Source organism: Pleurodeles waltl, chromosome 8 (genome assembly GCF_031143425.1).
Source record: "Pleurodeles waltl isolate 20211129_DDA chromosome 8, aPleWal1.hap1.20221129, whole genome shotgun sequence".
NCBI lineage: Eukaryota > Metazoa > Chordata > Amphibia > Caudata > Salamandridae > Pleurodeles > Pleurodeles waltl.
Genome location: NC_090447.1, coordinates 1,419,875,062 through 1,419,902,417, shown reverse-complemented (window position 1 = coordinate 1,419,902,417; position 27,356 = coordinate 1,419,875,062). Strand labels below are relative to the sequence as shown.

General features: G+C 43.9%; 1 protein-coding gene across 1 annotated transcript in view; it reads right to left on the bottom strand.

Moving 5' to 3' along the window:
- The window catches only part of LOC138248710 (E3 ubiquitin-protein ligase TTC3-like), a 1,210,547-nt gene that overhangs the window by 833,389 nt on the left and 349,802 nt on the right, over positions 1-27,356 (bottom strand). Inside the window, exon 14 of the mRNA XM_069202542.1 lies at positions 14,192-14,315. Within this exon, the coding sequence (XP_069058643.1) occupies positions 14,192-14,315 (124 nt within the window). The remainder of the gene's footprint in view (positions 1-14,191; positions 14,316-27,356) is intronic.

The window sequence follows — 27,356 nt, the reverse complement described above, 5'->3', positions numbered from 1 at the left end:
GTCTCTGATTCATCAGGACCAGACGGGCTTCATGCCAAAGAGGTCGATGAGGTTTAATCTTCATAGGCTTCATGCCTGGATTGACGCTGTCAGGGAGCAAGAGGAATACCATCTACTGCTAACTTTGGATGCGCACAAAGATTTAACAAAATTCTTTGGCCGTTCATGATGAAAACGCTAAAGAAGTTCGGCTTCAGACCAATGTTCAGGGAGTAGATCACGTTGCTGTACACAGACCCGATAGCGGCAGTTGAGGTGTATAGGTGACTGAGTTTCCCATTGCGAGAGGCATGTGTCAAAGGTGCCCTCTCATCCTTGTTGTACGCCCTCACGATTGAACCTCTGGCCTGTGTTATACGCACACATCCAGGTATCTCAGCTTCTGCGTACATGGGGGTAGGGAAGGATGCAAAAAAGATCTCATTCTATGCAGATGACGTCCTTCTTTATGTCACTCTCCCAAGAACAACGCTGTCCCAGATTCTGGTCACATTTGAGGATTATGGGTCCTACTCAGGATATAGGATTAATTGGGCCAAGTCAAGCCTCTATCAAGCAGGGGCCACAGCAAGCAGATACAACCCCCAGTTAACCTGCAAATAAACACACTGTTTCACTTACACTGTTCGATAGAGTGGCAATGTATAAAATGATTACACTACCGAAATTAATATATTCCCCCTCCAGAAAACGTATGTGCGCCTATCTGAGGACATCTTCAATAAGATAGATCGGGTGGTCTGTATATTCCTTTGGGGTGGTAAACATCCCAGAATACCCTTACAAATGCTTCAGTGTAACCCATATAATGGGGGGGGATAGTTCTGCCTGACATTAGGGCCTACTACTGTGCAGCACACCTCATAGCAACGACTAGGAGCACGCACTCGGGGCCATCCAACATACCTCTTAAAGAGTCAATTTGCACGTAAGAGACACCTGCATTTCCTGTATGGATGGAAAGGGTTACAGTCACTCCTAATGCCCATGCAACTAACGATAGAAGCTTGGCGTAAAGAAGTGAGAAAGATGGGTTGGCACATGAAGCTCACTTGGGGAAATCCCGCTGTGGGAGGTAGTTACCTAAAAGAGCTAGGGAAACTTTAGGACTTCCAGGCCTGGGACACACTAGGCATCTCCAAAGTGGGCGACCTCATTCATGAAGCAACATTAAAGACCTTCACCAGCCTACGGGAAGAATACCACCTCACAGTCGCAACAATATAATTATAGCAGACTACGCCTGGCAGGCAGAGCACCTAGACATATTGGACCTCCCAGAATGTGCCCCGCTGGAAGGGAGGATTCTTATGGGTCAAATAGCAGAGAAAGCAATATCATGGACATACAAAACATTGAATAATAACGTGCCTGACACGCTGCGACCCTTGAGAGAGAGGTGGGAGGATGACCTGGGGTCCCTGGACGTCACTGACCTGGGAGGCTGCTCTCATGCATCTATGTGAAGTGCCCATATGTATCCGATTACGATTAATACAATTCTAAATTCTGCATATATCCTACTTGACAGGGAGAGGCTCCAAAAAAATGGAGAGGGCCCCATCTCCCACCTGCATACGCTGCAGGAAGGACGGGGGCACCTTTATGCTTACAGTATGGTTATGCCCACATATATTCAGACATATTGGTCTAGCATTTTAGGAGAACTCGGGTGGTGCTCAAAGTGTAGATCCCGCCTGACCCATGTTATGTATTGTTAGGCATTCCAACGGATATAGATCTGCCCCGCCCTAAACTCCTCTTTTGTATTATGGGCTTAGTGGTGGTCAGTTTTCATACAGGACCTTACAGTCAGATTATATATCACATTCACAGTATGAATAAGACAACTTTGCATGTAGTAGACATTGTGCTTTGAAGAATAGTCAATTATTGTTTTATGTTTTGTGAGGTGAGGTAGTTTATGCATTTTCTCTGGTATTTGCACTCAGTGTCCACAACGTCACAACATGTCCTTTAGCCCTGCATAAACTTCTCTGTGTGCATGGTCCAATGTTCACAAACGTTTTGAAAAACAGACATATTTTGACATGTGGATTAGAACCTCACATTTTGCCTTGAATCTCAAAAATGTCTGCACGCACTTTCACTAAACCAAGAAGCAGCACTGATTGACCAAAATATCACAGTCCAATAAATCTGGTGGCGATTCATGCAGCCATTATGTAGTTATACAAAAACATACATTTCCTAAATAATCCCAAAAATGTTTTTAATAAACACAGGCCTACATTTAAAAGAAGTGCTGTTAAATTACAGTTATGGTTACGAATTAAAACTAACCCTGCCTCCCCCAAAAAATCACAAGTTCAGGTTAGCTCACAATACATTTTTATACCTTTGCAAAATATGGCCCAGTTGAAACCCTAAACCCTCTGGAACAGTGCAGGCTGAGCCATCTTAGCAACTGCAGCTAGAGAACCTACTGTAACCCATGGGTCAACTATGGATTATATAAGAACGGTGCGTTCAGGGCAATGATCAGTTCTTAGACTACATGATTTGTTGCAATAGTGAGTTTAAAAGCTCTTTTACCATGGACTAACACACAATAAATCCACACTATACACACTTTATTAAAATTAATAGCCCAGTGCAGCTAATGGGTATAGATATATAAAAAGAAACACAACAGTGGCAATGAAAGCAATTAATAAGCACAAATTTTCAAAACAATTCACACATTGTGATGGCATTTCAATAATTCAGCGGTTCAAATGATGAAATCAGTCTTTGGTAATCAGCCTCTCCCCCTTTAGCCCAAGCTACACTATTTTAACAGAAACGTTCCTTTCTGAATTTTATAGATGACCTGTACCCTGAATACCTTAGCTGAGCAACAGCACTCTTGTAGTTCGTTTCTGCCTTGGATAAGGTTGCTCTGGCTGAGTTATGGAATTCCCCAGCTGTTAAAGGCCTACTGACTCTGAGGAGTCAATGACCTTTACTAGGCATGTTTCAACTTAGCTTGCATTAGTCTCACAGGAAGCTGAAGCTTCCGCTTGACCTAATACTTGAAAATAGCAGGCGTAAATATTCTTTTCTGATTAATGTGAAGCCCACGCCTCATTATAAATTATTTTAAATGCAAGAATCAGCATACAAATTCTGTTGCACATTCACTCATCTCTTTCACACATAATAAATCACATTAATACATATATATATATATAATAATAATAATATGAATGATTTATGGGCTATCAATATATAATAAAGCAAATGTATGATGTACGTGCACAATCAATACTAAATGGAGCACGCATTTATAAATTATAAATGTACACTTGAATATATGGGCATATGAAGTGCCATAGGGGTACAAAAGCAGAAAATTCAAAGATTGCAAATCACCCACACACCAGTCATGCAAACAAAAGTTGCACCTCAAATGTAATGCTCATGACCTCATTATGATGAGACTAAAGCAATTACGAATTTGTAAGTGATCATACACATGAGATTGCATGTATTACACTTAACACTGTGACAGAAACTACTTTGAAGGTATTTTTTTGGTGTTTTTTTTTTTAGTGTAGGTTGTTGTGTCATTTAGTTATTTTGTGGTTTATGTACTGTTACTTATTGGTATAAATGCAGTGTGGTCATAAGCATTGCATTTGATGTGCAAGTTATGGCTTGCATGTCTGTTCAGTAAGTTATGGATTGCAAAGCTAACCGTAACTTGCAAATATCAGAGGTTTTTCAGATTTATTACAAAACAAAACGCTACTGTAACAATAGTTTAAGTGAATTTGTACATATTTTGTAAACATACGACAAACAAAAATAACAGTGATATCATTTTAATCTTGTTTTTTTCATGAATTGCTTGGTCTTCATAATCATACGCCTCACCCACCCTATATGAAACTACAGCCCCTCCTTGAGCTAGGGTCAGGAAATGCCACCCTTATTTATTTAATCCTTTTTTTTGTTTAGTTTTCTAGGATGGATGGGCAAAACCCTACCTTTCGTACTGGCATCTTCAACAGATTTCCCTTGTTGTTGCCAACCAATGAGAAAGCTTCAGGTCCACATTAGTTGGATGCAGAAAAAATAAACTGATGCTGCATAATGTATGGTTTAATTAATATACAAGTTGTTGTCATCACTTATGAAGCAGGTGCAAAGCCATGCATGGAGCCCCATAACTCAGGAAACAGCAGTGAGGACCTACTGGCTTAATGATTTCCATATCCAGTCTGGCACCTAGGCAGTGCTTAATTTGTAAATAAAAACGTGCCAGTACCCAAAGCTCTCCTCTGAAACACGAGCCTGCTACAAGTAAATATGCAAGCACTTAATACTGATGCAGTGTAATCCTGAAGCCATCTCGGGTCTCTTTAATCCATTTACAGCCACTCCCTGCCCCTTCAGCTCACTCTTGCAGTTTTCTGCTTTCACCCTTTGTGACTCTTTTTAGTTTATCTTCCTCAGTCTTTCCCATAAGTGTATTTTGCTCGCAGTAAATGCTTGAGGCAGAAAAATAAGTGCCGGCCCGCAAAAATAAGTGCTGGTGCCCCGAACCAGAAACCACTGGCTCAAATTAAGCACTGCACCTGGGATTTTCAAAAGGTGAAAAATCTACAGGGGAAAAAACATGCAGTTTCTGCAAGATGACAGAAAACGAGTCTTTTAAAACGGACAGAAAACCAACTGAATTTTAGAAAGATTCTGAAAGCATGAAGACAAGAGGTTGAAGAAATTTATAATTCTCCGTAACAGAGTTTGTGCACAATATAGCTTTAAATGTTTGCATACAGCACGTCTATAGTGCGAACATAGCTAAAAGGCAGCTTGTACGTGGTCAAAAGGAATTTTCAAGTCAAAGACTAATGAGAGGAAGGTGGGATGGGGGTCATGCATTGTGGTGATGTGTTCTTTAAAGGAGCTAGTCTTCAACATTTTACTAAGGAGGAGTTGTGGTGGACCTGATGGATATTGGGAAGTTGTGACACATTAATGTGCATAGATATAAAAGGAATGTTGTGTTTTTTTGTTGTTGTTTTTTTTACACATCTTAGTCTCCATCCGATGTTGCCCTGCTTGTTAGCGTACTGAGAACCAACAGAGATGTTGATCTTGTCTATGAGATATACAGGTGTTTCCAACAAGTTAAAAAAATAAAAAACAGAGTGAAACCGAATCATTAGAAATGGAGAGCATAAGTACAAAAGAGAGGTCTTTCAATAATATGGCTCGAAGGGAAGTGCCAGTGATCTCTTAGGGCACCTGCAGAGTGACTGTTTTGCAACAGGTGAAAGAAATTAAGGCAAGCAGGTCATGAAAAAGTAAAAACAGGGCTGGTGTTGGGGTGCTTACTGAGGTCCACTAAAGCCTGAATGACAGGTAGGCCAAAACCGAATCGTATTGGATGGAATACTTGTATGAATTCCATTATTCTAGGTAACATTCTAATACACTGATGTGTAGTTTAATCGGACATTAAGAGAGGGACCTACAAAAGGCAAATCAGTCTAAAAATGAGGGTATGTTTATTTATTTATTATGAGATAAAGAAGCTGCCCTTAATTGATGAGGTCTGAAAAAGCTGAAACCAGTTTGGGGCTCCTTGTGTTCCCGCTTAGCAAGGACAGCGCCTGTAAGATCTGTCTGGCCTAACCATTATCGATTTGGAGCCAGACTGATTTGCATTTGGCTATTCACTCCCTGTAATGGCACAGCGAGTAACAAAATGAGTGGAAGATGCCGAGAATTACCATGTGTTATGATTATTTCAAGCATTTCATTCATTTTATTTTCAGTTGACTTTCCAAGCCTTTTCCTAGGTGACAAATCTATTCCCACATATGAATCTCCTAGCTCTCTATGACATATAAATTCAAGCTGCATCTCACTGAAGATTGTTTATACTTTTCTGAAGCCTACATGGAGCAGAATTCACCGAAGCTGAAAGCAGCAATAATGTCAATGCGGTCTCCAGAACGCCAGAGACCAGAGGAAAAAGATGCCTGTAAGTAGATCTGTGATGCAGGGTCTCACAAATCACTGTAGGAACAGGAATTGTAATATTAAGCTTTACCTCTCCTCTGTCAATCACCTTGTTGAAAGCTGTTAAACCGTCTATTGGAAAGATGCAGAAAGGAAGGGAACAGTTAAAGGAATATTCCATGATGTAGAAGAGGTCTAGGAAGTCAGACAACCATAAAGGAGAGCATCTATGATTATGTAAGCGACCATGAGAATGGGATCTTCTACTGCAGTGTCTTGAGCACATTGAATGCGATCAGGATTTTCTTCTAGAACCAGTTCTAGAGCATGATTTTATCCTCTTGTGCAAGCGCCTCTGCTTCAAGCGTATAGGGGGAGCAGAAGAAGACAAGGGATGAGGGACCAATGGGGAGCTTGAAAGATGTGATGAAGTCAAAGGATCCAAAGAAATTAGAACCGCTGAGGAAGAATGTGGAGATTGATCATCAAGATGACAGAGTGTATGATAAATTACTTTCAAGAGTCACGTCTCGAGGGGGGGAGTAGGCTCCTGAGTACTCCAAATCGGAGGTTTGAGGAACCCTCATTTTCTTCAATGGCAGAGCTACTCTGAAGAAAGTTGTAACAATCTTTTCATAGTGGAAGACTTATCTGAAGGTGATAGACCAGTAGGTCTTGATGTCAAAGACGGCAGTAAATGGCCTTTGGCCTAGATGTCGCAAGTGGAATCGATGTTGCATGGTTTCTCACCGGAGTATGAGCGTAGGATATTGACATGGAATCAGGCATAGGTGTCGACAGAGGTTTTGCCGGCAAACATCTGGGATGCTTCAACATGACGTTCTAGGTGGCATTCCAGTTGACAGCAAACAAGTCTTTGACATCATGGATTAAGACATCAAATGGGAACAGCACATCTTACTCTAATGTTGTCTCTCTCAGGAGCTGACATAGAAGGCCCATCTTATTCTTGTCCCTCAGATCTGCCTAAAGCAGCATTCTGGTGCCTCTCCTGCAAGCAGTGCTGCCTGATCTTCTGCCCGTCCTTTATGGTTCTCCTAGAAATCTTTTTGCAATGACTGCAGTCTTCAAGGCAAAAGGCTTCTGGAAGGTACACTTATACATGGGTCTTCTAGATCTGACTGGGCCTTCTTGCCACAGGAAAGGCACAGTACAAACAGTGAAGGCATTTTGGCAGGAAGAATTTAAATAAATCTGTCCGAACACATCTGTGACACATTTCTATCTCTAAAGGATGAGGCATGAAAGCATTTGGGAAAGATTTCCAAAATAAAAAGTCAGAGTGGAGTGCTCCAGAGAAAAACCCGAAAAAAGAACTGACCTAACAGTTCCAAGGGGGGCATGATGGGATGCAGGGGGAAGGATAACGGCACAGTGCCAGTTTTTAAGCTCATGTCCATGACAGTCTACCTACTAAGACTGATCTTTATTTCCTTCCTTTTCATTAAAAAAAGGTGAAAGATGTTTCTAGTCACACTGTACTAATGTAGTGACTATTTTGTTTAATTTGCTTATTTTTTTAAAATGAAAAATAAATTAAATGTGTTACTTTCAAACCTATTAATAGAGTGCAAATAGTGATTTCCGCTTTCAAAAACACTTTTCTAATTAAAAGTTCTTAGCTATATATTTACTTATTTTTTAATAAAGGGCTCAGATAACAGTTCAAATCAGCTTATCAAGCTTCAGCTGATGTAACTGGGCCTGCAGCCGGAACAATGTCTATTTGGCTAGGAAAAGAAAAACTTGAGGTAATTTCTCTGGCCTTCGTCCAAGATCACAATTGAGAATCAGCAGTTTAACTTTTAACAGCTCATCTTTCTTCAAATCTCATTCGTGAAGAGCCAGTGAAAGAATAACAAAATCTGAACAAGTTGTTTAGTTATCTTTGAACAACAAAGACAAACATATTTTTCTCTTTTGCAAAGCACTAGCTCTGGCATGGAAAACAATCTGAAGGGAGATAATCTTGTTCTCAGTTCTTTATCAATAAATGATTAAGCAGATGAAAAGACAGAAGGTATGCAACTTTTTCCTCCTGCTGCAAAGCCTAGCAATCCAAAAATGCTTCCTTTTGGTACTCCTTCATCAGAAGCAGTTTGACATAAGGCATGGAACATCATTCCATCCATGTGGGACAGTTCTCACAGCTTAATTTCGTCCTACTAAAACAGGAGGTGTAGATTGTGATGCTTAAGTAAGTAATAAAAGAGGCGTTCATGAAAAATCATAGCAAAATTAAATACACAAGGAACTTGCGTGTGAAAAAAATAAAGATACAGATGAGATTAGATTAGATATCAGGATCCAACAAATGTAGATTATCAAAGAAAAAATTAATATAGTGACATGAAACAACTCATTCATCAACCATGGAACTATGAGTCACTAAAGAACTTCAGATCAATTCATTCATATACTAATGCTTCAGATTCATCAACATTTTCTATCAATTGAAATTCCTCTATTTTGACTTCAAATCTATCTTAAGTAATCATCAAATGCCTAATAATGGTAGTAGCCCATTATAGGTGTCAGGACATCTACATCTACCCATATCAAGATGACTAGCTGGTGAAAGCGCTGTGAGTCAACTTTGCAGACGGTCACAGACCTGCTCGAGCATTTAGAATTGCCCCATAAATAGAAGAAATGTATGATGTTTTCACAGACAGGATGCGATCCTGCATTAACAAATAATGTTGCTTTTTCCATCATTAGAAAGACGGCTTGCATTTCATAAGAAAATTCAGGAACTCCTGTTACTGAAGAAGCTAACAGTGAGGCATCTTTCTTCTCTGCTGGGCACCTTGTTATCTGGCTTCTACCTCACGGTCTCATCTAATTAAGACTGTTGGAATAGGGCCTCTATTCAGTTTTGACACATGCCACTGCTCTGACATAATTGGCAGAGAAGCAATATGTAATCCTAACAAACAGAAAAACGGGTGTGTCACTAAAGAGTCATCAATTCCTAGAAATGAAACACTTATTACCTGGAGTTTTAGAAAATTATCTGGCTAAAAAAAGTTGTCAGGTAGTGGCGGAAATATTGGCTTGGCCTCTGGTAATTTCACCTTCCCCAGGGTAACAGCACCATATTTATTGGGCCAAAGAGGGTGACCTCCACCATGAAAGAAGAGAGTCACTGAGTAGGTTGCATCACTGTATTTTTGAGAATACGGAGCTCAGATTACAAGCCTACATAGTCTCTTAACTGCACCTCCTGGTGATACAGTAAGATCAGGGTACCCTCACTGCATGCTAGGCGAGTTCTTTGGAGATATAACAATGGAAGCACCCTAATGCATTTGTGTACACCCAATAACTATCTCCCAGTCATGAGACTCAGTTAGGGATGGTAATTGTAGTAAACAGACATGGACCTGGCATGTAAGGTAAGATGAATACGATACAAGCACGCCGAGATCTAGCAAAAGAAAGAAATAAGCAATACAAAATGTAACAAAAACCTTCACAGTTTTACACCAGGAAATGTCGGCTCAGCAATGGCAGACCAAACACAATGATGTTTTAAAAGTAAATTATCCAGATCTCTCCCTTGTACAGCTCATATAGACTAGTAGCTCTTTTAAACACAGATGCAAAGATTGACACAAAGATTTGGGGCGATAGTTTAGGACCATATCTTCCTGGCCTAACAGACCCAGACCAGGTCTGAATTATTCACCAGAGGCAAGAAAAAGACAACATTCACAGAATTACCCACCTGGTATAAAAAGCCCACCGCCATAACATTTCCACCTACTTGCTTTCGCTAGACACGGATAAGCCTTTGACTGAGTCAGCTGGCCTTTCTTACAAGCTGCCCTTCTTAAAACTGGTCTGGGACGGGGTATGATCTCCAGGATATTGGCGACATATGCCTTTCTTATGACCACAATCTGTGTTAATGGACAGGAATCTTCACCAATTCAGCTGGCAAGGGGCATCAGGCGGGGCTGCCCCCTTTCGTTCCTGACCTTCATCCTAGTGGTTGAACTCCTAGCAATTAATATCATTAGAGCGGATGACATCACAGGCATTCCCTTGGAGGAGGAGAATATAGGATAGCACTTGTTGTAGATGACCTCTTGCTCACCCTTACCCAACCTTCAACCTCGCTCCCAGCCCCGATACAGGTCCTAGCAGCTTTTGAAACAGTCTTCAGGTTTAAAATTAACTTGGCAAAGTCGCGACCCCTAAATGTGACAATTCCTATGCCGGCCCTCTGCAGTCTCTCACACCCTTCCAGTGGGCTCAGTGCTCAATCAGATATCTAGGTCTCAACCTAGGTTGCTCATTGGTGTCCTGGACCCAGGCCAACTGGACGGAATACCAGCGCTCAGCACTGGAGGACCTACGCAGGTGGAAACCCTTATAGATCTCATGGCTGGGGCACCTCAACACTGTCAAAATGTCCGTGCCACAGAAAATTCTCTTTTTCAGTCGCTATCCACTCCTGTCACCCAGGACGCTATTCTTTGCCTCCAGAGTGACATACGCTCAATTATTAAAGGGGGGGAAACGGGGGTGGGGTGGTGACGGGGGTGGGGTGGTGACGGGGGTGGGGTGGTGTCGGGGGGGGGGGGGGAAGGTCCTGGAACAGAGTAACCCTCAGGAGTAGACTGACCAACTTCCCTTCCACGAACATCCCGCTTGCCCCCAATCCGGGTTTCACACCAGCCTTACAGCACCACTCTTTCTAGACCTGGAGGGAGGGAGACTGCTGCACCCTACGAGATCTGAGAGGCAGAACAGATCAAATACTGTGACCAATGTAAGCAGGACTTTCAGTTTCCTGAGTTGTCCACTATCAACTAAGACACTGAGCACTCTTTCCCGATAACACCAAAGGAGCAACACAAGAGTTCACTCCCTTTGATACTCTAGTGTGCTTATTCCAGGGGACAATGGGGTTGATTTCACACACCTACCAAGTTCTCCTCAACTCAACCCTTGTACGACCACACATTTACCAGCCTCAATGGAGCTCTAAAACCATGGCTGAGATCTCCCAGAAACAATGGTATCAACTGTGGCAGGATATCCCTAAATTATACAGAAGTATACCCCAACGAGAGACTCCTTATGAGCTGATTACACAAAGTTATCATACCCTGATGCGCTTTCGCACCATCTATGCCTCTACCTCTCCACTCTGTTCACGCTACAAATCAGAACCTGGCAACTTCCTCCCCATTTGGTGGTTCTATTCCCAATCGCTACTTATTGGAAATAAATTTTGAGCCACATCAAAGGGGCCATTGGGATACCACTCTAGCTCTCCCGCCACTGTGATACATGTATATGGCCCCTAACACAAAGCTGACACGCATGGTGAATGGCACCTGATAGCTCTTACATTAAGAGCTCCTAAACAACTTATTGCACGTCACTGGAAAAAGTCAGTAGTCCACCAGTAGCCCAGTGGTTCACACGCCTTTGGCATGTCTTGGCCATGGAGCACTTATCCCATAAGGTAACCTTTATGGACACCACATTTACATACACTTAGCAATCTCTGACAAATTACTTTAAGCTATTTGAATACCTCTGCTTTAACTCACGCAGACTCAAAGCCCTTCAACTGTTTGAATGACACTTCTCACGCTATCAGTATAAAACTATCTACAGGGTAGATTGCCTGTCTTATGGGCCTCCATAAACCGCTTCCTTGTGTCTGGGCCTCCAACACATTCACCCACAGGGTTTACTCCTGGTTTCGCTCCTCCCAGGATCATTCCAGTTTCTCAGACACATGATGTTACCTTATTTACTTTCTTTTTTATGTTATGTGTATCATCATGTATGGTTTAACTCTATGTTTACACAATATGTTTGATTATACAGGCTGCGTTTGTAATGCCGTGCTATCCTAATACTCAATGCACCCTTTACAGGATCTTTCTTTGGGTTTGGCTATTCGCACTTGATCAGTATAGGGAAAGGTGCGGAAGACATTGTGACGCGAAGGGTTAATTAGCTTGAGCAGTGTAGATGAGCGTGATACCTGCTGAAACCCCCGAACAACCGTGGAAAAGTTCATGATATTATTTTCAAGCTTGTTTGTGCAGCAGACTCCGTCTCAACCTTGAGAACGAGAGTACAGGGAGAAGATGGAATTAAAACAAAGGCTGGGGAAGGGCAGAGCAGCCAAGAGACAAGTACTGATAACATAGCTAGAAAATGCAAGAAAGAGATAGAATCCAAGCTTCAAGTTATTTAACCACTGAAGAGCAGGTGAGGGATTGGAAGCTCGCAGATGGGGTTGTGAAAGCTGCCATGGCCCAGCGCTGCCTCCCTGTTTTGCTGTTCAGAGACCGTGACGCTTGAGGGGGAGAGAGGTCCAAGCAGGCGGTAGAGGGCTTCCCAGCATTTTGTGGACTAAGTTAAGTTACACACAGGGATGAAAGGCCTTTGTTTCTCTGCTCTATTATTATGATTGATTATTATGCTTGCGCTGTGTTTATAATCCGAAGTATTCAGCTCGTTTATATTTTGCTTTCTGAACATGGAAGTGTGAGCCTGCTGCAGTAATTGAAACATGCATTTTGGTGTGCAGTAAATCAAAGCAAATCCTCTTTGGGTTTGGGGGGGGGGAAAAAAAAAAAAGATGCTTAACTCTTTTCTCCTGGTCGCTGGAGGGGCACCCTGGTAACTACGTTTTGGGGTTCCTAGTTCCTCCAACTCCCCTCTACTGATTCCACTTCCTTGGGTGGGGGCTGCCTTTCACATTCCACTTACTTATATGATTGGCCTTCCCCTAGGGCCTTCACTATTTGCTATTGTTTTTACTATTTGCTATTGTTTTTACTATTTGCTATTGCTTTCTATGCTAATCACCGACTTCTAATGTGTACATAATAGTGTGTTTATTTACCTCCTATTGGCATATTGCCCATTCAGTATTTTAGTATTTGTGTCACTATAATAAAGTACCTTTATTTTTATAACACTGTGTGGTTCTTTCATGTGTGATATTGCGGTGTGACTAAAGTGGTATTGCATAAGCTTTCCGTGTCTCCTAGATAAGTCTTGGCTGCTCATCCACAGCTATCTCTAGAGAGCCCTGGCTTCCTAGACACTGCCTACACCTCACTGACAGGGGAGACCTGGACCTGGTATAAGGTGATAACACCATAAGTGCTCCCCACACAGCAGGCCAGCTTCCTACATAGACAACCAGACATCACTTTGTTGGTGCCTTACTTAGACCTGCTCTCTTCTCCTTCACAATTTCTCCCATAACACTACATACTGGAACAAGCATTGGCACAGCAAATAGATTTCACTTTAAAGTGAAATCACACGCAAACAGAGGCAAGGAGAAATGTATTACCATGTGACATCACGTGAAAGCCAAGCTTAATGGCTCTGCCAATGCTTGGTGGTACTGGAGATGGCAGTACTGTTTGTATATTACTGGTAGTAATGGTGGTTTGGTATTGGGCATAGTGATAATAGCAGTATTGGTATTATTACTGCTGGTGATATTGGGGTTGGAAGTATTGGTGCTACTGGTGGTGCGGTGAGATATTGGTTGGTGTCTGTTGTATTGATGGTGTGCCAAGGTAGTAGTGGAGTGATATTAGTGGCTACGTTTTGTTGACGGTGATGTGGAATTTGTCTTGGTGAGACAATTGTGGTGATATGCTGTTGATGGTACTGACAACTGTAGAATGGGTTGTGATGGTGTATTACTGGTGATGGTGATACATTTGGTAATATTGATGGTGTGGCTTTTTGTATAGTTGCTGATACCGGAGATGGTATTAAAATTGGTGATGGTGGTATTAGCTTTCTGGTGGCTGAACTGGTGGTATTGTTCGCAGCATGGTATTAATATTACTGGTATTTGTATTGGTTGTACTGGTATTGGTCGTAGTAGAGATACTGCACGAATGAGATTCAAAATTGAGTATGGCAAAAGGGGATTGTCCAGGGTACCTTTTAGATGTAAAATAGTCCTTGATGAATTGCAATGCAAGCACTACATAGGATACAGGATAATACACTAACAGTCAACTGCATGAGGTGAGAGAAAGATATACCGGTGGGCAGAGCCAAAACGCACTGAGTACATCTTTTACAGGTATGGTAACAAAATTACGTCAAAGAGCAAAAGCTGCCTTTAACAAGGACTATGAAGGAGCATCATCTAGATATCAGTTACAGCCTTTCTAAGATGTACCTTGGCTTCGGTTTTCTTGGCACTTCCTGTGGGGACTGGTGCTGTTTTATCACGTTCTAGCCTGATCCTTGAAACATACATTGGAGTGGGAATGCCAGGTTCCATATTCGAGGCAAAAGCAAATCTACAAGAATCATAAAAAGTGGGAAAATTATCCAAATGTTTGCCACAAAGGTAAAAATTATCCCAACAGTGTAATGACTGCAATAAAGAAAGTGTTACTTACCTTTCCTACAGATCCCTATGAATTATCTATACAGGCTTCACACAGGTCCAGAAGGTTTTTCCTTGAAATGACTCTGCAGTGCCACCAGGTGCGCCATCCACCTCCAGACATTCCAACACCAGAGTATATTATTATTAGGTGCCAAAAGTCGTGCTGACATCACTTCCCAAACAATTCTTTTGCCCAGAGAAGTATGAGAGAGGAATCAACTGGGCAAAGACAGCAACAAACATAGAAGGTAACATGTTTGCATAGCTTGGGTTTTCATCAGCCACAGCACTAACTCCTGAGGGAAGTAGAGTGGGTGGTGAGGAATCTACAGAAAGATTATGTACCCAAAAAAATACTGTTACTGAAAGAGAGTAACTTTTTCTTCTGATTGATGCATCTTCCTGCAGATTTCTCACCTTATGAGCGAGTCCCAAAGCAATAACTCAATGAAAGAGGAGATGGGCTAGTGATGGTTTAAACAAGATATTAGGTGTGTCTAATTGTATACAGTTAAGTACAACCTTTACAAAATGTGCGATTGAGAAGCAACGTGCGATGGTTTGGCAGTGCCGAATTGCAAGGCATAATAAAAACATAACAAGGAGTAACACAAAGACAAAGGACTGGAAAGGAACCTCCGTGCAAGGACGCAAATTACAAACAGCGCCGATTATCAAGTGCTAAGAGCATAAAGGTAGCAGCAATTTTGCCACTGAGATGGAGCAAAAAACATTAACGTTATGAGGTGCAGGGATGGTGGAACTAGCTAGCATGGGTTCCATCGAAGAGCGTGATGAGTTTGCATTGTTAAAAAGAAACAGGCTGATTAAAGCCTTCCCCATCAGCAAAGGGCAAATGCATGGCGATAGCAGCTGTTTAATTATTAAAACTGGATATGGTAGCATTGTCAAAATACCAAAGCTATAGAACTAGTTAAAATCAAGGCCTGCAGAGAGTCGTCTCGCGAGTTGATATCATTTAAAAACAGTAGACGGATCAAGGCCAACCCCTTTAGACAATACAAGTGCAAGAAAATGGCGACTATTTGGGCACTGAAATGGAGAAATTAGCATTATAAGGCACCGGAATGACGACAGTGATTAAAAGTCGACCCTGCAAAAATACATCACACTAAGGCTTTAGCTCCATCGAATGTTAAAATGTCAGCTTCCGGCAGCAACCAGACGTCTACATCGTGGAGGGCAGGGGCAAAGCAGAGGCGGTGCAGGGAACTGGGCCAGCCTTGCGTATTTTTTTATTTTATTTTATTTATTTAATGCGTTTTTATATAGCGCGGACTTTACCCGAAGGTGTCAGAGCGCTTCACAATAGGCAAAGTAAAGATACAAGAGGAGAAGAATTACAGGTGAGCCTGTAGCACATGATGGACGAAGTTACAGGCAGAGAGGACTCTTAGGGACCGTATTCTGCTGGCTGGCACTTTGTTTTGCTTGTGTTCAAGACCTCTCAACTCCCAACAGGTAGTTTACCACTTGCGCAATTATTCTTGTGTCAGCCGAGTTAAGAGACGCTAGAACTGCTCGTCTTCGGGCGCGCGTTGGTACCGATTCCAAACGGGGCGTAACCATTTGTGTCGTGTATCTAGGGGGGAGCTGAAAGGGCCGATGGTACGCAGCGGGTCTGCAGGTGCGGAGCCGCTTATTCGGCAGCTCCTTGCCCCTACAGCCCTTTGCCGGGGGGTCTGTGCGTGAGGGATGTCAGAATCCAAATGTGGTGCGTGAGATATCTGCTCATGACTCTGAAACTTTGCGCCATCCCAAGGTATTCCTGCGGTTTTAAGGCTTTATAGCTGCGTGGCCCAGGTGTGCGAGTGATTCACTAAGGTTGCTCTGTCCTCAAGTAAGGAAATTATCTTTATTGTTCTGTGGACAGCTTTTAAAAGAACCTCGTGACTTGCGGCAACATGACGCAGTTCGGCCCAGCCCAAACCGAGCTATTATTTCTTCGAGGTAATCACTTGCGGGTGAGCGTGACCTTTTTCTTCTATCCTCAGTGAATGTGCTGCAGCGAGTTTGTAGTAGAAGAGGACGAATGCTGCTTGCCGTGCCAGGGGCTGTTTTACGAGCCCAAACTCAAGACGGATCTGGGCTGGTGATGGGTGGTTGGGGAGCTCAAATATTTGTCTGTATATGCGTATTACTACTGTGTCCACAGTTGTGGCATCCTGCCCCTAAAGGGCCTCGGTTCTGTATACCAGGGTAGGTGCAACTTGGACTCTGGCGATGGGACTAAGTGAATGTCCCTTAAGGTTCTTAAACGTTGTAGAAATCCCAGCCGCAAGGGCGACCCCCTTCCTTTTAATTTCCTCCTTATGGGATTTAACAGAACCTCTGTATTCAATAGGACGCCAACATTTTATAAACTATTGTGTCCTCGGGGGTGTTCCTATTAAGATGCCAGTTGGCTGCCCTTTTAGATTGGTTCTGGCTAAGATCATTGTTTTAGTTTTTTTACTGGCCAAAGAGTATTCTTGCGTTGCTTCCAAAAGGTGCTGCCTAACGACCCTGGCGTGACTAAGTAGCATCATGTTGTCGGCATAGTTTGTGACAGATGTGTTCACCCTAGTTTTGGGGGATACGAGTTGACTTGCAGGGATGGATTAAGTAGTAACGGTACTAAAACACACCCCTGCCTGGGGCAGCTGATAAGTTAGCTCTGGTGCCCAATTTAATTGTGACCCATGTGTTGGAATATACATTTTCAATTGCTCTCAAAAGGAGTGAAGGGAATCCCCAACCATTTAGCTTTTCCCAAAGCTTTTCGCGGATGACATTTATAATCGATGTAACATGAGTGACAGCTCCTCTGTAATGGAGGAGTCAACGATTAGAGCCACAGCCATCAGGTTCATAATTGTGCCAGTGTTTTTGTGAAGCCCGTTTGGAGCAAAGGGTTAATGTAGTTCAAGCTTGCCAATTCACAGAGATGATCAAGTAAAGTACCAGCATAGTATTACAACTCGTTACCAATCAGGCAATCAGGCTATAGTTCCTGACCGGCAAAGCCAAGGCAAATATGAAAAGTGACTTAATATCATAGCATTTTGCTTGATCATTGTTTTTTTCTGCAGATTCTTTAACTTTGAAATCTTTTCAGGTGAGAACTCAAGTGAGGGCGTGCTGCTAGGAAGTGGTGCTACTGCTTCAATCCTGCGAATCAGAGGATGAATAGTAACTTCTAAACATTTGTCCAAGCATAACTTTGGGAGGGAAACTACCTATGTGGATTGGTAAAGCCTTTCTGCATGAGAGAGAGCAACACTGAGAAAAAGAATGGATAGGAAATACCCCCTACAGCAAGCAGCAGGAGCAATGGATGAACAGACAAGTAAGAAAATGAGTTACCTCAGAATACTGAAAAGCCACCCTTCTCAAGGAGATGAGAGGTCTGAAAACCCCTTTGGCTAGAAAGTGGACTCTGGGAATTCTAAACTTCATTTAATGAAAAGTATAGGCTTTGGGGATGGTTGAGAACTAATGAAGTAACTGTTTATAAGGTCGAAATATTTGTTAAACTATTAGCTAAAGGACTTAAAATTGCATCAGTGAGATTGTTGAGAGGCTAATTTCTTATAATGTAACTTCAATCCCCATTCTGAAACGTATTCATGGATTTGTGTCCATAAATGCCCCCAAAATGGGGGAATCACCAGAGCCCAGCACAGTTAGTATGTCTCAACTACACAGATCGAGATACAATTCTACAGTTATTGTACGCCTGTAATTCACCCTCACAATTCTACAGGGTTGTAGCTAATTCAGAACTGTGAAAGCTGAGCGGAGTACGAGAAATATGAAATATGTAATTTTGGAACTACCATCATTCAACCTTACTCCCTCTTTCAGGTCTGTCATACACACAGCTAGGTGTTGGAAAACTGCTATATCCAATAAATCCTTAAAGTGGCATTATAAGCTTGCTTATAATGTGATAGCTTTCTTTTTTCAAATCTCTTACCAGGTCTGGATTTAATGACTTTCTATACATTCTTCAGTTTGTCCAACTCAAGAAGAATTTGTATTACAGTAGTTGGACTGAATGTGTGGTATCCTTCTAATGCCCATAGGAGACCTCGCACTGCAGTGCTGGTGGTCTATTTTCTCTCTATCTTACCTGGTCCTGAACTCCTCGTTTCTCCTTTACTTCATTTTTATGTGGAAAAAAAAAAAAATAATCTGCACCCACCACCCCCGGCGCTCAGTCCACCAACCTCCACTTAAACAGCATCAGACTGCCATCTTTGATTTTTTTTTTTTAAATAAAGTTTTCTAAGTTGGCCGCCATGCATGTGCATTCGTGCACAAACACTGTGGGCCATCTTAATGGTTTTGCCATAAACCACGGCAAAACCAAAACAAGCAGTGGCCTGTGTCACAGCCAAGACCTATTAGCTTCGCCAGTACTTGTTTACTAATGTTGAGACTGCTCTGTCCTTTATGGAAAATACTGGGTCAAAATTGCCTCTGGCCTGTTGGAAACCAAAAGCGTTGTGAGGACTCTGATTTGAATGCTGTAAATTGAACTAACTGGGCGCACCACACAGGAAATCCAAGGTAGATAATATAAATGTGGGGACTGGAACCTATAGCTCCATGATAAACATAATGATGTCTTGTGTATTAAAGTCAGCGTGCAGATACCGCTTTGGAGGTTTACTGTAATGTTGTGAAAGGTTTCACTTCGTTCAGATCTTGCACAGCATTTTAAATTACTTTTTGTTTTGTCTATTGTTCACTGTTCCTGCGGTGCATGTCGGAGAATACAAGAGGGCACTTCAATCTGACAGATGTCATAGTATTTTTCAATGTGGAAGAAGAGAACCTTTACAGCTAAATTTTGTTAGTATTGAAGCAATTGGGGGCAACAATGGGAACACTGCTTCCAACTCTATGTGCAAAGTAATGTTGGGATCTGTAGGTGGCTGGCTATGTTTATAGTGTACACCTATGGTGTGGCACCCTATACTGAGTCCAGTCAACCCTTAGTGATAGTGAATAGGTGTACAGACAGCCAAAGATCTCTATGGGTAACTAGGGCAAGCAGCTACAGCTTATCCAGGAGGAATGTAAAGCACTTGCAATATCACAGTAGTCAGACAGTAGCTCATTCACAACAAAGAACAACAACAATAAAATACTCTTTCATACAGCAATACTATTAAACTAGCATTTGTATATCTCACTATGGAGATAACTACACACAATATAGATACAAAATAACCATCAGAAATATCAGAGAATATAGAGGGCCCTATGGGGGACCAAACAGTGTGCTAAAAAAAAGTGGAATGTGAAATAGTGAACCCAACCAAAGTGAATGTGGTAGTTAGTCAGGACCTGGGCAGGAAAAAAAACACCATATGCAAGTACAGCAAGTGCCCCCAGCGACCAGGTGCAGAGTGGTTTCCCACCCAGTCGCCCCAAAGACTAACACAGGGAAAGAAAAATTTGGAGTTTGTGCGCTTCAGAACCCTTCCCAGGGGACTCAGAGGAAAACAACAGACAAGAGTAAGGTTGGAGAGCGCCCCCACAAGGATACCCAAAAGTCGGAGTACCTACACAAGGGTACCCAGAAGCAGAGGGAGGAAGGGACTCTCTCTGAAGTTTTTGGAAGCCTCGGACTGTTCAGCTGCAGTCACAACACATGGACCAGGCGGGTGAAACCCAGGGATGGATTCTGGACGTGAAGGACCTGAAAAGAAATGAGACCAAGTCCAGCACCCTTGAAGGTGAACAGGGGGTGAAGGTGGCAATGCCCACCTTCCTAGTGGTGAAGTTCCTGCAGGACGGTATCCAGGAGCTGCAGAAAATCCTAGGAGTCACCTATGAGCTGTCCCTCGACAGTCGCTGGATTGTAGGAGGGTCAGTGGCCAGCCAGGCCACCAACAAACATTGGCAAATGCTTGAAGATGATGAGAAGTTGTTGGCAAAGTTTTAGGGGACCAGCAAGTTCCAGGAGAGGGGAGACAGGCCTTGCTCTCAGCACACACGAAGCCCAGCAACAGTTGCTTGTGCCCCCACAAGTGACCCACAGGCTATGGACACAGGGAGTCACAAGGAGGCCTCAGCAGCATGACACAACAGAAGTTCCACGTTGCAGAAGTTGCAGGACAGGGACTGATCTTCGAGTTGCAAAGTGTTGGAGGCAGGTTTTCTTGGTGCCTAAAGATCTCCTGGAGGGAGAGTCAACAAGCCTCGGCAAGAGTAACAGTCGTGGTACACAGGGGTTCCGGTCCAGTGGCAGTCCAGTGGCGGTCCAGTGGCAGAAGCAGAGACCCACAGTTTTTCAAGTTGGTTAGAAGACAGGCAGGACCAGAGCAGGCCATAAACCCACCACCTGTGATGCAGTCTTCACAGATGTAGAGATGTCCATGGGACAGCAGACCCCACCAGCTGGTTTAGGTTGTCTTTAGGTGCCTGCAGATGCAGGGGCGTGACTCCTTCACTCCAAGGGAGAGTCCTTCTTCCTTCAAAGTGCAAACAGAGTCCTTGTGAGCCTAGATGATGCACATCCTTGGATGTTGCAGAATTCTTGCAGGATCTGGTGAAACAGTGTTGCAGTGGGAGCCTTCCCACCAGGAGCAGACATGTTTTGGTTCCAAGCAGACCAGCAGCAGTTCCACAGGCCAGGAGTAGACTTGCAGACAGTTCCTTGTAGAGTCTTGCTCGATGAATCGGAGGACCCATCCTGGGGGGAGCCTTTAAGTAGCCCTAGAAGGGGGTTGGACACACCTAACAGAGAGGGTCAGGGACACCATCTACAAGGCCTAACCAAGATGGCAAAATAAACTGGCTACCTGGCAAAGCTATATGCACCTTCCTAGGGGAGGGGCTGGATAAGGGGGTGGTCACTCCCATGTCCTTTGTGCAGTTTCGTGCCAGAGCGGGAACCAGAGGTTCCTGAACTGTTGCGACCCGGTGTATGGAATGAGGGCACTAAATGTACCCTTCAAAGGGTACCAAATGTACCCTTTGCAGGAATCCTTTGTTCTGCCTCTCTGGCCTGAGCCAGGCTCACCAGCAGGAGGTCAGGACCATGTCCGGGGTCATCAGCAGTGTAGGCAGGCAGCTAGTCCCCAGAAAGGCTGCTCTAAGGATCATCCACAGTACATGGTATTATGCAACTGTCACTGGAATCGGTGTAGTTGCAGGATTCCAAAATGTTTGATATCAAACATGCCTATGCTCGGAGAAGCCATTATATAGTTGCCCAACTCGTGTTGCCCAGTGTTCACTATAAACCTAAGTATGTCTTCCCTGCACTTACAGAGCCCAGAAAATGGATCCCGGGGTCTGTAGGGGCATTATGCAGGGGTACCCTCACACTTAGGGACATGTACCCTGCCCTTGGGCTGAAGGGCCTACCACAGGGGTGACTTACAGTATCTAAGTGCAGTGACCGGGATATAATACAAGCTTATATCCATGGTGAAAGGGTGCATACACCATTTCACACAGGCTGCTATGGCAGGCCTACAGATACAGTTTGCATGGGTTCCCATGGGTGGCATAATGCATGCTGCAGCCCATAAGAGACCCCTTATGTACCAATGCCATGGGAACCTAAGTACTATATACTTACATTGGTGTATGCCAATTGTGGGTGTAAAACTTTACAAGTAACCAAATTTAGAGGAGAGCACAGGCACTGGGGTCCTGGTTAGCAGGATCCCAGTAAACTACAGCCTGAAACACATTGACACCAGGCAAAAAAGTGTGGGTACGACAACAAGAACCCAGTTTACTGCAGGACTGTATTCTAAAGGACACTTTAGCATGTCACCCTAAGTGAGACAGGTATGTCCAGACATGGGTCCCATGCACACTATCAATGGAACCAAGCTAAAACGAGCTGATGAGCCCATAACGAGGGCGAAACCAGTCCTGGGTTGGTTGTGCTCCGGTTCAGGGAGGACCTGGCTTGGTAGATGAGGCTGGACTGGTCCCATTGGAGCAGGGCCAACAATGATTGGCATTTAGCTGGGTCCAAACCGAGGTGGCATGGTGTGCAAATTAACAATGGAGTGGGGTGCAGCCCAAGAGATTAGCAGTGGCTGAGAATAATTAAAGCATTACATCCATACATTTTTTATTACTTTGGGACTGTATATTCAGCACACCAGTGGCAATGAGACAAGGAGTGCAAGGAGTAGACGCTACAGGGGAGAAGCACATAGGATGGTGTACCTACATACAGGAAAGCACTTTAGTTACATTTGAAGTCTGGGTCCCACAACCGGGATGGCAGCTTGAGCAAAAAGCAAAAACAGGTGGCTGTCTTTCACTTCATATTCGGAATCTGCATTAGCCTGTAAGTAGGATATTGCTAGGGACATTTCGAAATGTTGTGCTGTGTGTATGCTATTGGTGGGACAAGGTGTTGTGTTGTTACAAGATGTGGAAAAACATTATAGTTTCTTCTCCTAACAAATTTGCTTACGTTGAGTGGAAGTCGCACAAAGGTTCCTAAGTATTGTGGACAGCGCTGAGATATGCATGTGCAACAAACTACTATTGAGAATCCAAACCTGGTAAGAAACATTGGTCTTTTGCAATGCTTGTTACCTGACCACTTTTGATCTGAGGTTACTACAACAATAGCTATAAAGTACAATGTTAGGCGTGCAGGGCCATAGTGGAGTGTTAAAGTTGGGAGGCTGATTCCATCACTAGGAGGTTGCCCTCTCAGGCCCTTATCAGTAGCTAGGGTTTTAAGTTCAAATATATGTGGGAATGGATGAGGAAAGGCACAGTCTCCAAACTCTGTTTTATGCACACTTTACTTATTATTATAGTAGGTGGGATTGATATTAGAGGAATGTGAGATTGAATAAGGATGGGGGTGCCACGTGCAATAGTCAGAATTTGTTTATAATGTAGCTGTGTACTACTACAAAAGCAAATCTTCTGGGCCTACACTATGACTGGTGGGAAGCTGATAGATACTTTGCACCAAGCACCAAAAGGTTAAGGAGATTCATCACATTGGTACATTAAACTACAGTGACTCAAATTATTATATGTATTTATTAATTGGGTGTAGTTACAGTTGGACAGAGTTTGTTTGCTAATAACCTTTGTGCCATTTGAAGACATTTCACAAACTGTCAACAAAAAAGGTAATGCCCAACTAAGCCAGCCCCACCACACTTCCTAAGGTAAACACAGCTACACCCTTGGAATGGCTATTACTGCCTGACTCACCACTACAGTTGTTACTAGGGGCACCAGTGGTAGAGGTGGGAGTTGTAGTGTTGGGTGGTGTGGTGCTTTTCTTAGGGCTGGAGCTGTATCCTGGCCTATGGCCCTTGTTCCTACAGACACAGCACCAAGGCTTTTTGTTTTGGGAAGAGGATGAGGATTTGGACCCACACCCAGAGGGATTTTGTGGGTCTGATGGATACTCTTTTTTGCCCCCAACCTTGTCCTAGACTTACCTGCTCCCTTTTTCTTGTCTTTGTCACCCCCTGTGTGAGCTTTTCAGCTCACCCTTGTTCTGACCCATTTGTCTGCCTTCTTTCCCAAATCCTGGGGAGAGGTCAGATCTGAGTATAGCAAGTACTGGTGCAACAAATCAGCACACAATTAGAATTAGATTATACAAGCCCTCAAAGTCATTGACTTTCTTACTATGTAACCAGCCCTCCAATGTTTTATTTTTTATTTTTATTTTTTTAACAGAGCAGTCCACCAAATTAATCCAATCTTGGGAGGACTCTTTCTTGGTACTTCTGAACTTGATTATATATTGTTCAGTGGCGAGACCAAATCCTTCCAGCAGAGCAGATTTCAAAACTCTGCAGTTATCAGCATCCTCCTCTCTGACAGTAAGGAGTCTATCCCTTCCCTTGTCAGAGAAGGCGAGCCAAAGCATAGCAGCCCACTGTCCCTGGGAGGCATTCTGAACTTTACAGGCCCTCTCCAGAGCAGCAACCCACTTCTGGATGTCATACACCACCTTGTATTTGAAGGGGGGTGGGAGTAACCACATTGCTAATATTTCTAGAATCAAAAGAGTTCTCCCTGACCCTAGGTTCCCTGAATCCAAAGCTGCAGCCGCCATGGCGTGCCAACCCCAATCCTGCCTCTCTCTCGCTCTACTGCCAAGGCCTCCCTATCTAGGGTTATTGCTGTTGCAGCCTCAGATTGGCCTCCTCCAGCCTCAGTTTCTTGAGCTCCCTGTCTAGAGAATCTTCTACTGGAGTTGAGAAGTTTGTCCCATCAGATACAGAAGTGACACAAGACTGGCAGGATGAGGATCTGTCCCTAGACTTACTAACCCCTCTGAACTAGTCTCTTAGGCACAAAGCGAGGCCTACTGTCAAGGCCACCTTTGGCACTACCTCTAGTGCTCCCAGTTACACTAGGGGGTTTACTAGAGACCCTGTGATCCTCTGAGGGACCCTCCTGACCCCCCTCAGCATCCATATCCTCTTTTTCTAACACTGGGGGGTTAGAGTCTACATCCACCTCCTGCCTAGCAGCTTGATCTTTATCATCCTGGAGGATAAGCCCTAGGAGCAAACTCTTATTAGGGTTCCTCCGGGTCGTCAGTTTCCTTCTCTTACATACTTCCCTCAGTTCCTGAAAGGTGAGAACCCATGTTTTTAGACGTATTAGGTACTGAAGACATGTTAGAGTGGTGTCTAACCTCCCTAACTTCTAGTCTCTCTTAGAGAAGTTTAGAGCGAGGGCTATGCCTAGACCCCTCTCTTACCCAAACCCTAGAGACTATGGGATTGATTACGACCTTGGCGGATGGATTACTCCGTACCAAATGTGACGGATATTCTGCGTGCCATGTTACGAGTTCCATAGGATATAATGGACTAGTAATTCAGCGGTCGGGATATCCGTCACATTTGGAAGTTGTAATTAGGCCCTATGTCCTCAAAAAAGGTGTATGTGTATTTCCCTGGCTAGTAAGTGGTCTTTCCTGTGGAAAGTACCAAGTGACAGGCTGGTGAGGCAATTGCAAGCGCTTATCCCACCTCTTCGCCACAAATGTAGGAAGCTGGCCTGGTGTGTGGTGGGTACCTAAGGTACTGACACTTTATAACAGATCCAGGTATCCCCTCTTTGTGAAGTGTAGGTAGTGTCTAAAAGCCAAGCTCACTGGAGGTAGCTGTGGATGAGAAGCTGAGGCTTATCTAGGAGACATGCAAAGCTCATGCAATACCACTGTAGTCACACAGCACTTACAGACATGAAAGAAAACACTCAGTTGTACAAAACTAAAGGTACTTTATTTTTGGCACAAATCATCAAAAATGTACTAGAAGGGTAGCCCACCATTAGGAGGTAAGTAATACACTAAATATATATACACTAGCAATCAGAAATAGGCATAGAAAAGGTTAGAAGACAGGGCAAATAGCAATAACCAATGGTGACCCCAGGGGGAGCACAAACCTTATACTAACAAAATGGAATGTGAATAAGGTACCCCACCTAGGTAAGTAAGATGTGTAGAGGGGAGCTGGGAGTACTAGTAAACCACAGAGGGAAGTAACACAGTACCCCCTAGTGACCAGGAATGCAGGAGTAAAACACTATCTTCCCCAAACCACCCAAAAGGAGGAAAAACAAAACAAAAAGAAGACACCCAGAGAATGATGGAAAACCAGTGGTGGATTCCTGAAGAAAGAAGACCTGTGGAGAGAGGGGACTAAGTCCAAGAGTCTCAGTGGAGTCTAGGAGGAATAGGAGCTACCACCCACTCAGCTGTAGTTGCAGGAGCTGGTCGACAGTGTTGAAGAACAGGTCAGAATTGCAGCCTTGGAGCCGAAGCAGAGTTCTTAATGGATGCAGATGATGTCCCACGCTGTAAGGAAGATTGCAGACGGGTGTTGGTGCAAGAAGTCTACCAACAAGCCTTGGCCAAGACAAACTCGTGGTTAGTGGAAAAGTAATCCTGCCGGGGACCAGCAAGGTCCAGGAGAACTCGACCCAGGAGGGGGAAGTCAAAGGGGTCCCTCAGCGTCACAGAGAGTCCGCAGGAGCAGAGGCAGCACCTACAGGTGTCCCACAGGACAGGGACACAGGAGTTGGAGAAGTCCATGCAGCACTACAAAGGAGGATCCCACGCTGCAGGAGAACCACGCAGGAGGCTGTGTTTTGCCAGATAGAGTGCTGGAGCTACACGTCGACTAAAGATCCCTTGGAAGAGATGCAAACAAGCCTTGGCAGCTGCAAGAGACGAGGTGCACAGGGGAACTGTCCTGTGTGGGAAGGTAAAGGCTTACCTCCATTAAAGTTGGACAGCTGGCAGACAGGACCAAGAGGACTACTCCGGACCACCACCCATGATGCAGGATCCACGTAGCTCAAGATGAGAGGAGATCCACACAGCTGGACGCCGCTTGCTGTAGGTGCCTGCGGTTGCAGGGAAGTGACTCCTTCACTTCAAGGGAGATTCCTTCTTTTTCTTGTGCAGGCTGAAGAGTTGCAGTCTTCTGAGGATGCACGGCCGGGGCAATGTTGCAAAGCTGGCAGGACACATGGAAACAAAGTTGCACAAGAATCTTCTTCGTTGTAGCAGTGTTTGTTGGTTCGTGGAGGGTCCATTCATGGTTCCAGTAGCCAGACGTTGAAGCAGAAGTTACAGAGGAGGCCTGCGGGAATCTTGCAAGACAGATCTGAGGACCCCACCCAAGAGAAGGACCCTAAATAGCCCTGAAAGGGAGACTGGTCACCTAACCAGTTAAGAACCTATCAGGAAGAGGCCCTGACGTCACCTGCCTGGCCTGGCCACTCAGATGCTCCCAGAGTTCACTGCCAACCTTGGAAACAAGATGCCAGAACCCAGGGACCCTCTGGAGGAGCTCTGGGCACCACTGCTGGGGTAGTGATGGACAGGGGAGTGGTCACTCCCCTTTCCATTGTCCAGTTTCGCACCAGAGCAGGGATGGAGTCCCTGAACCGGTGT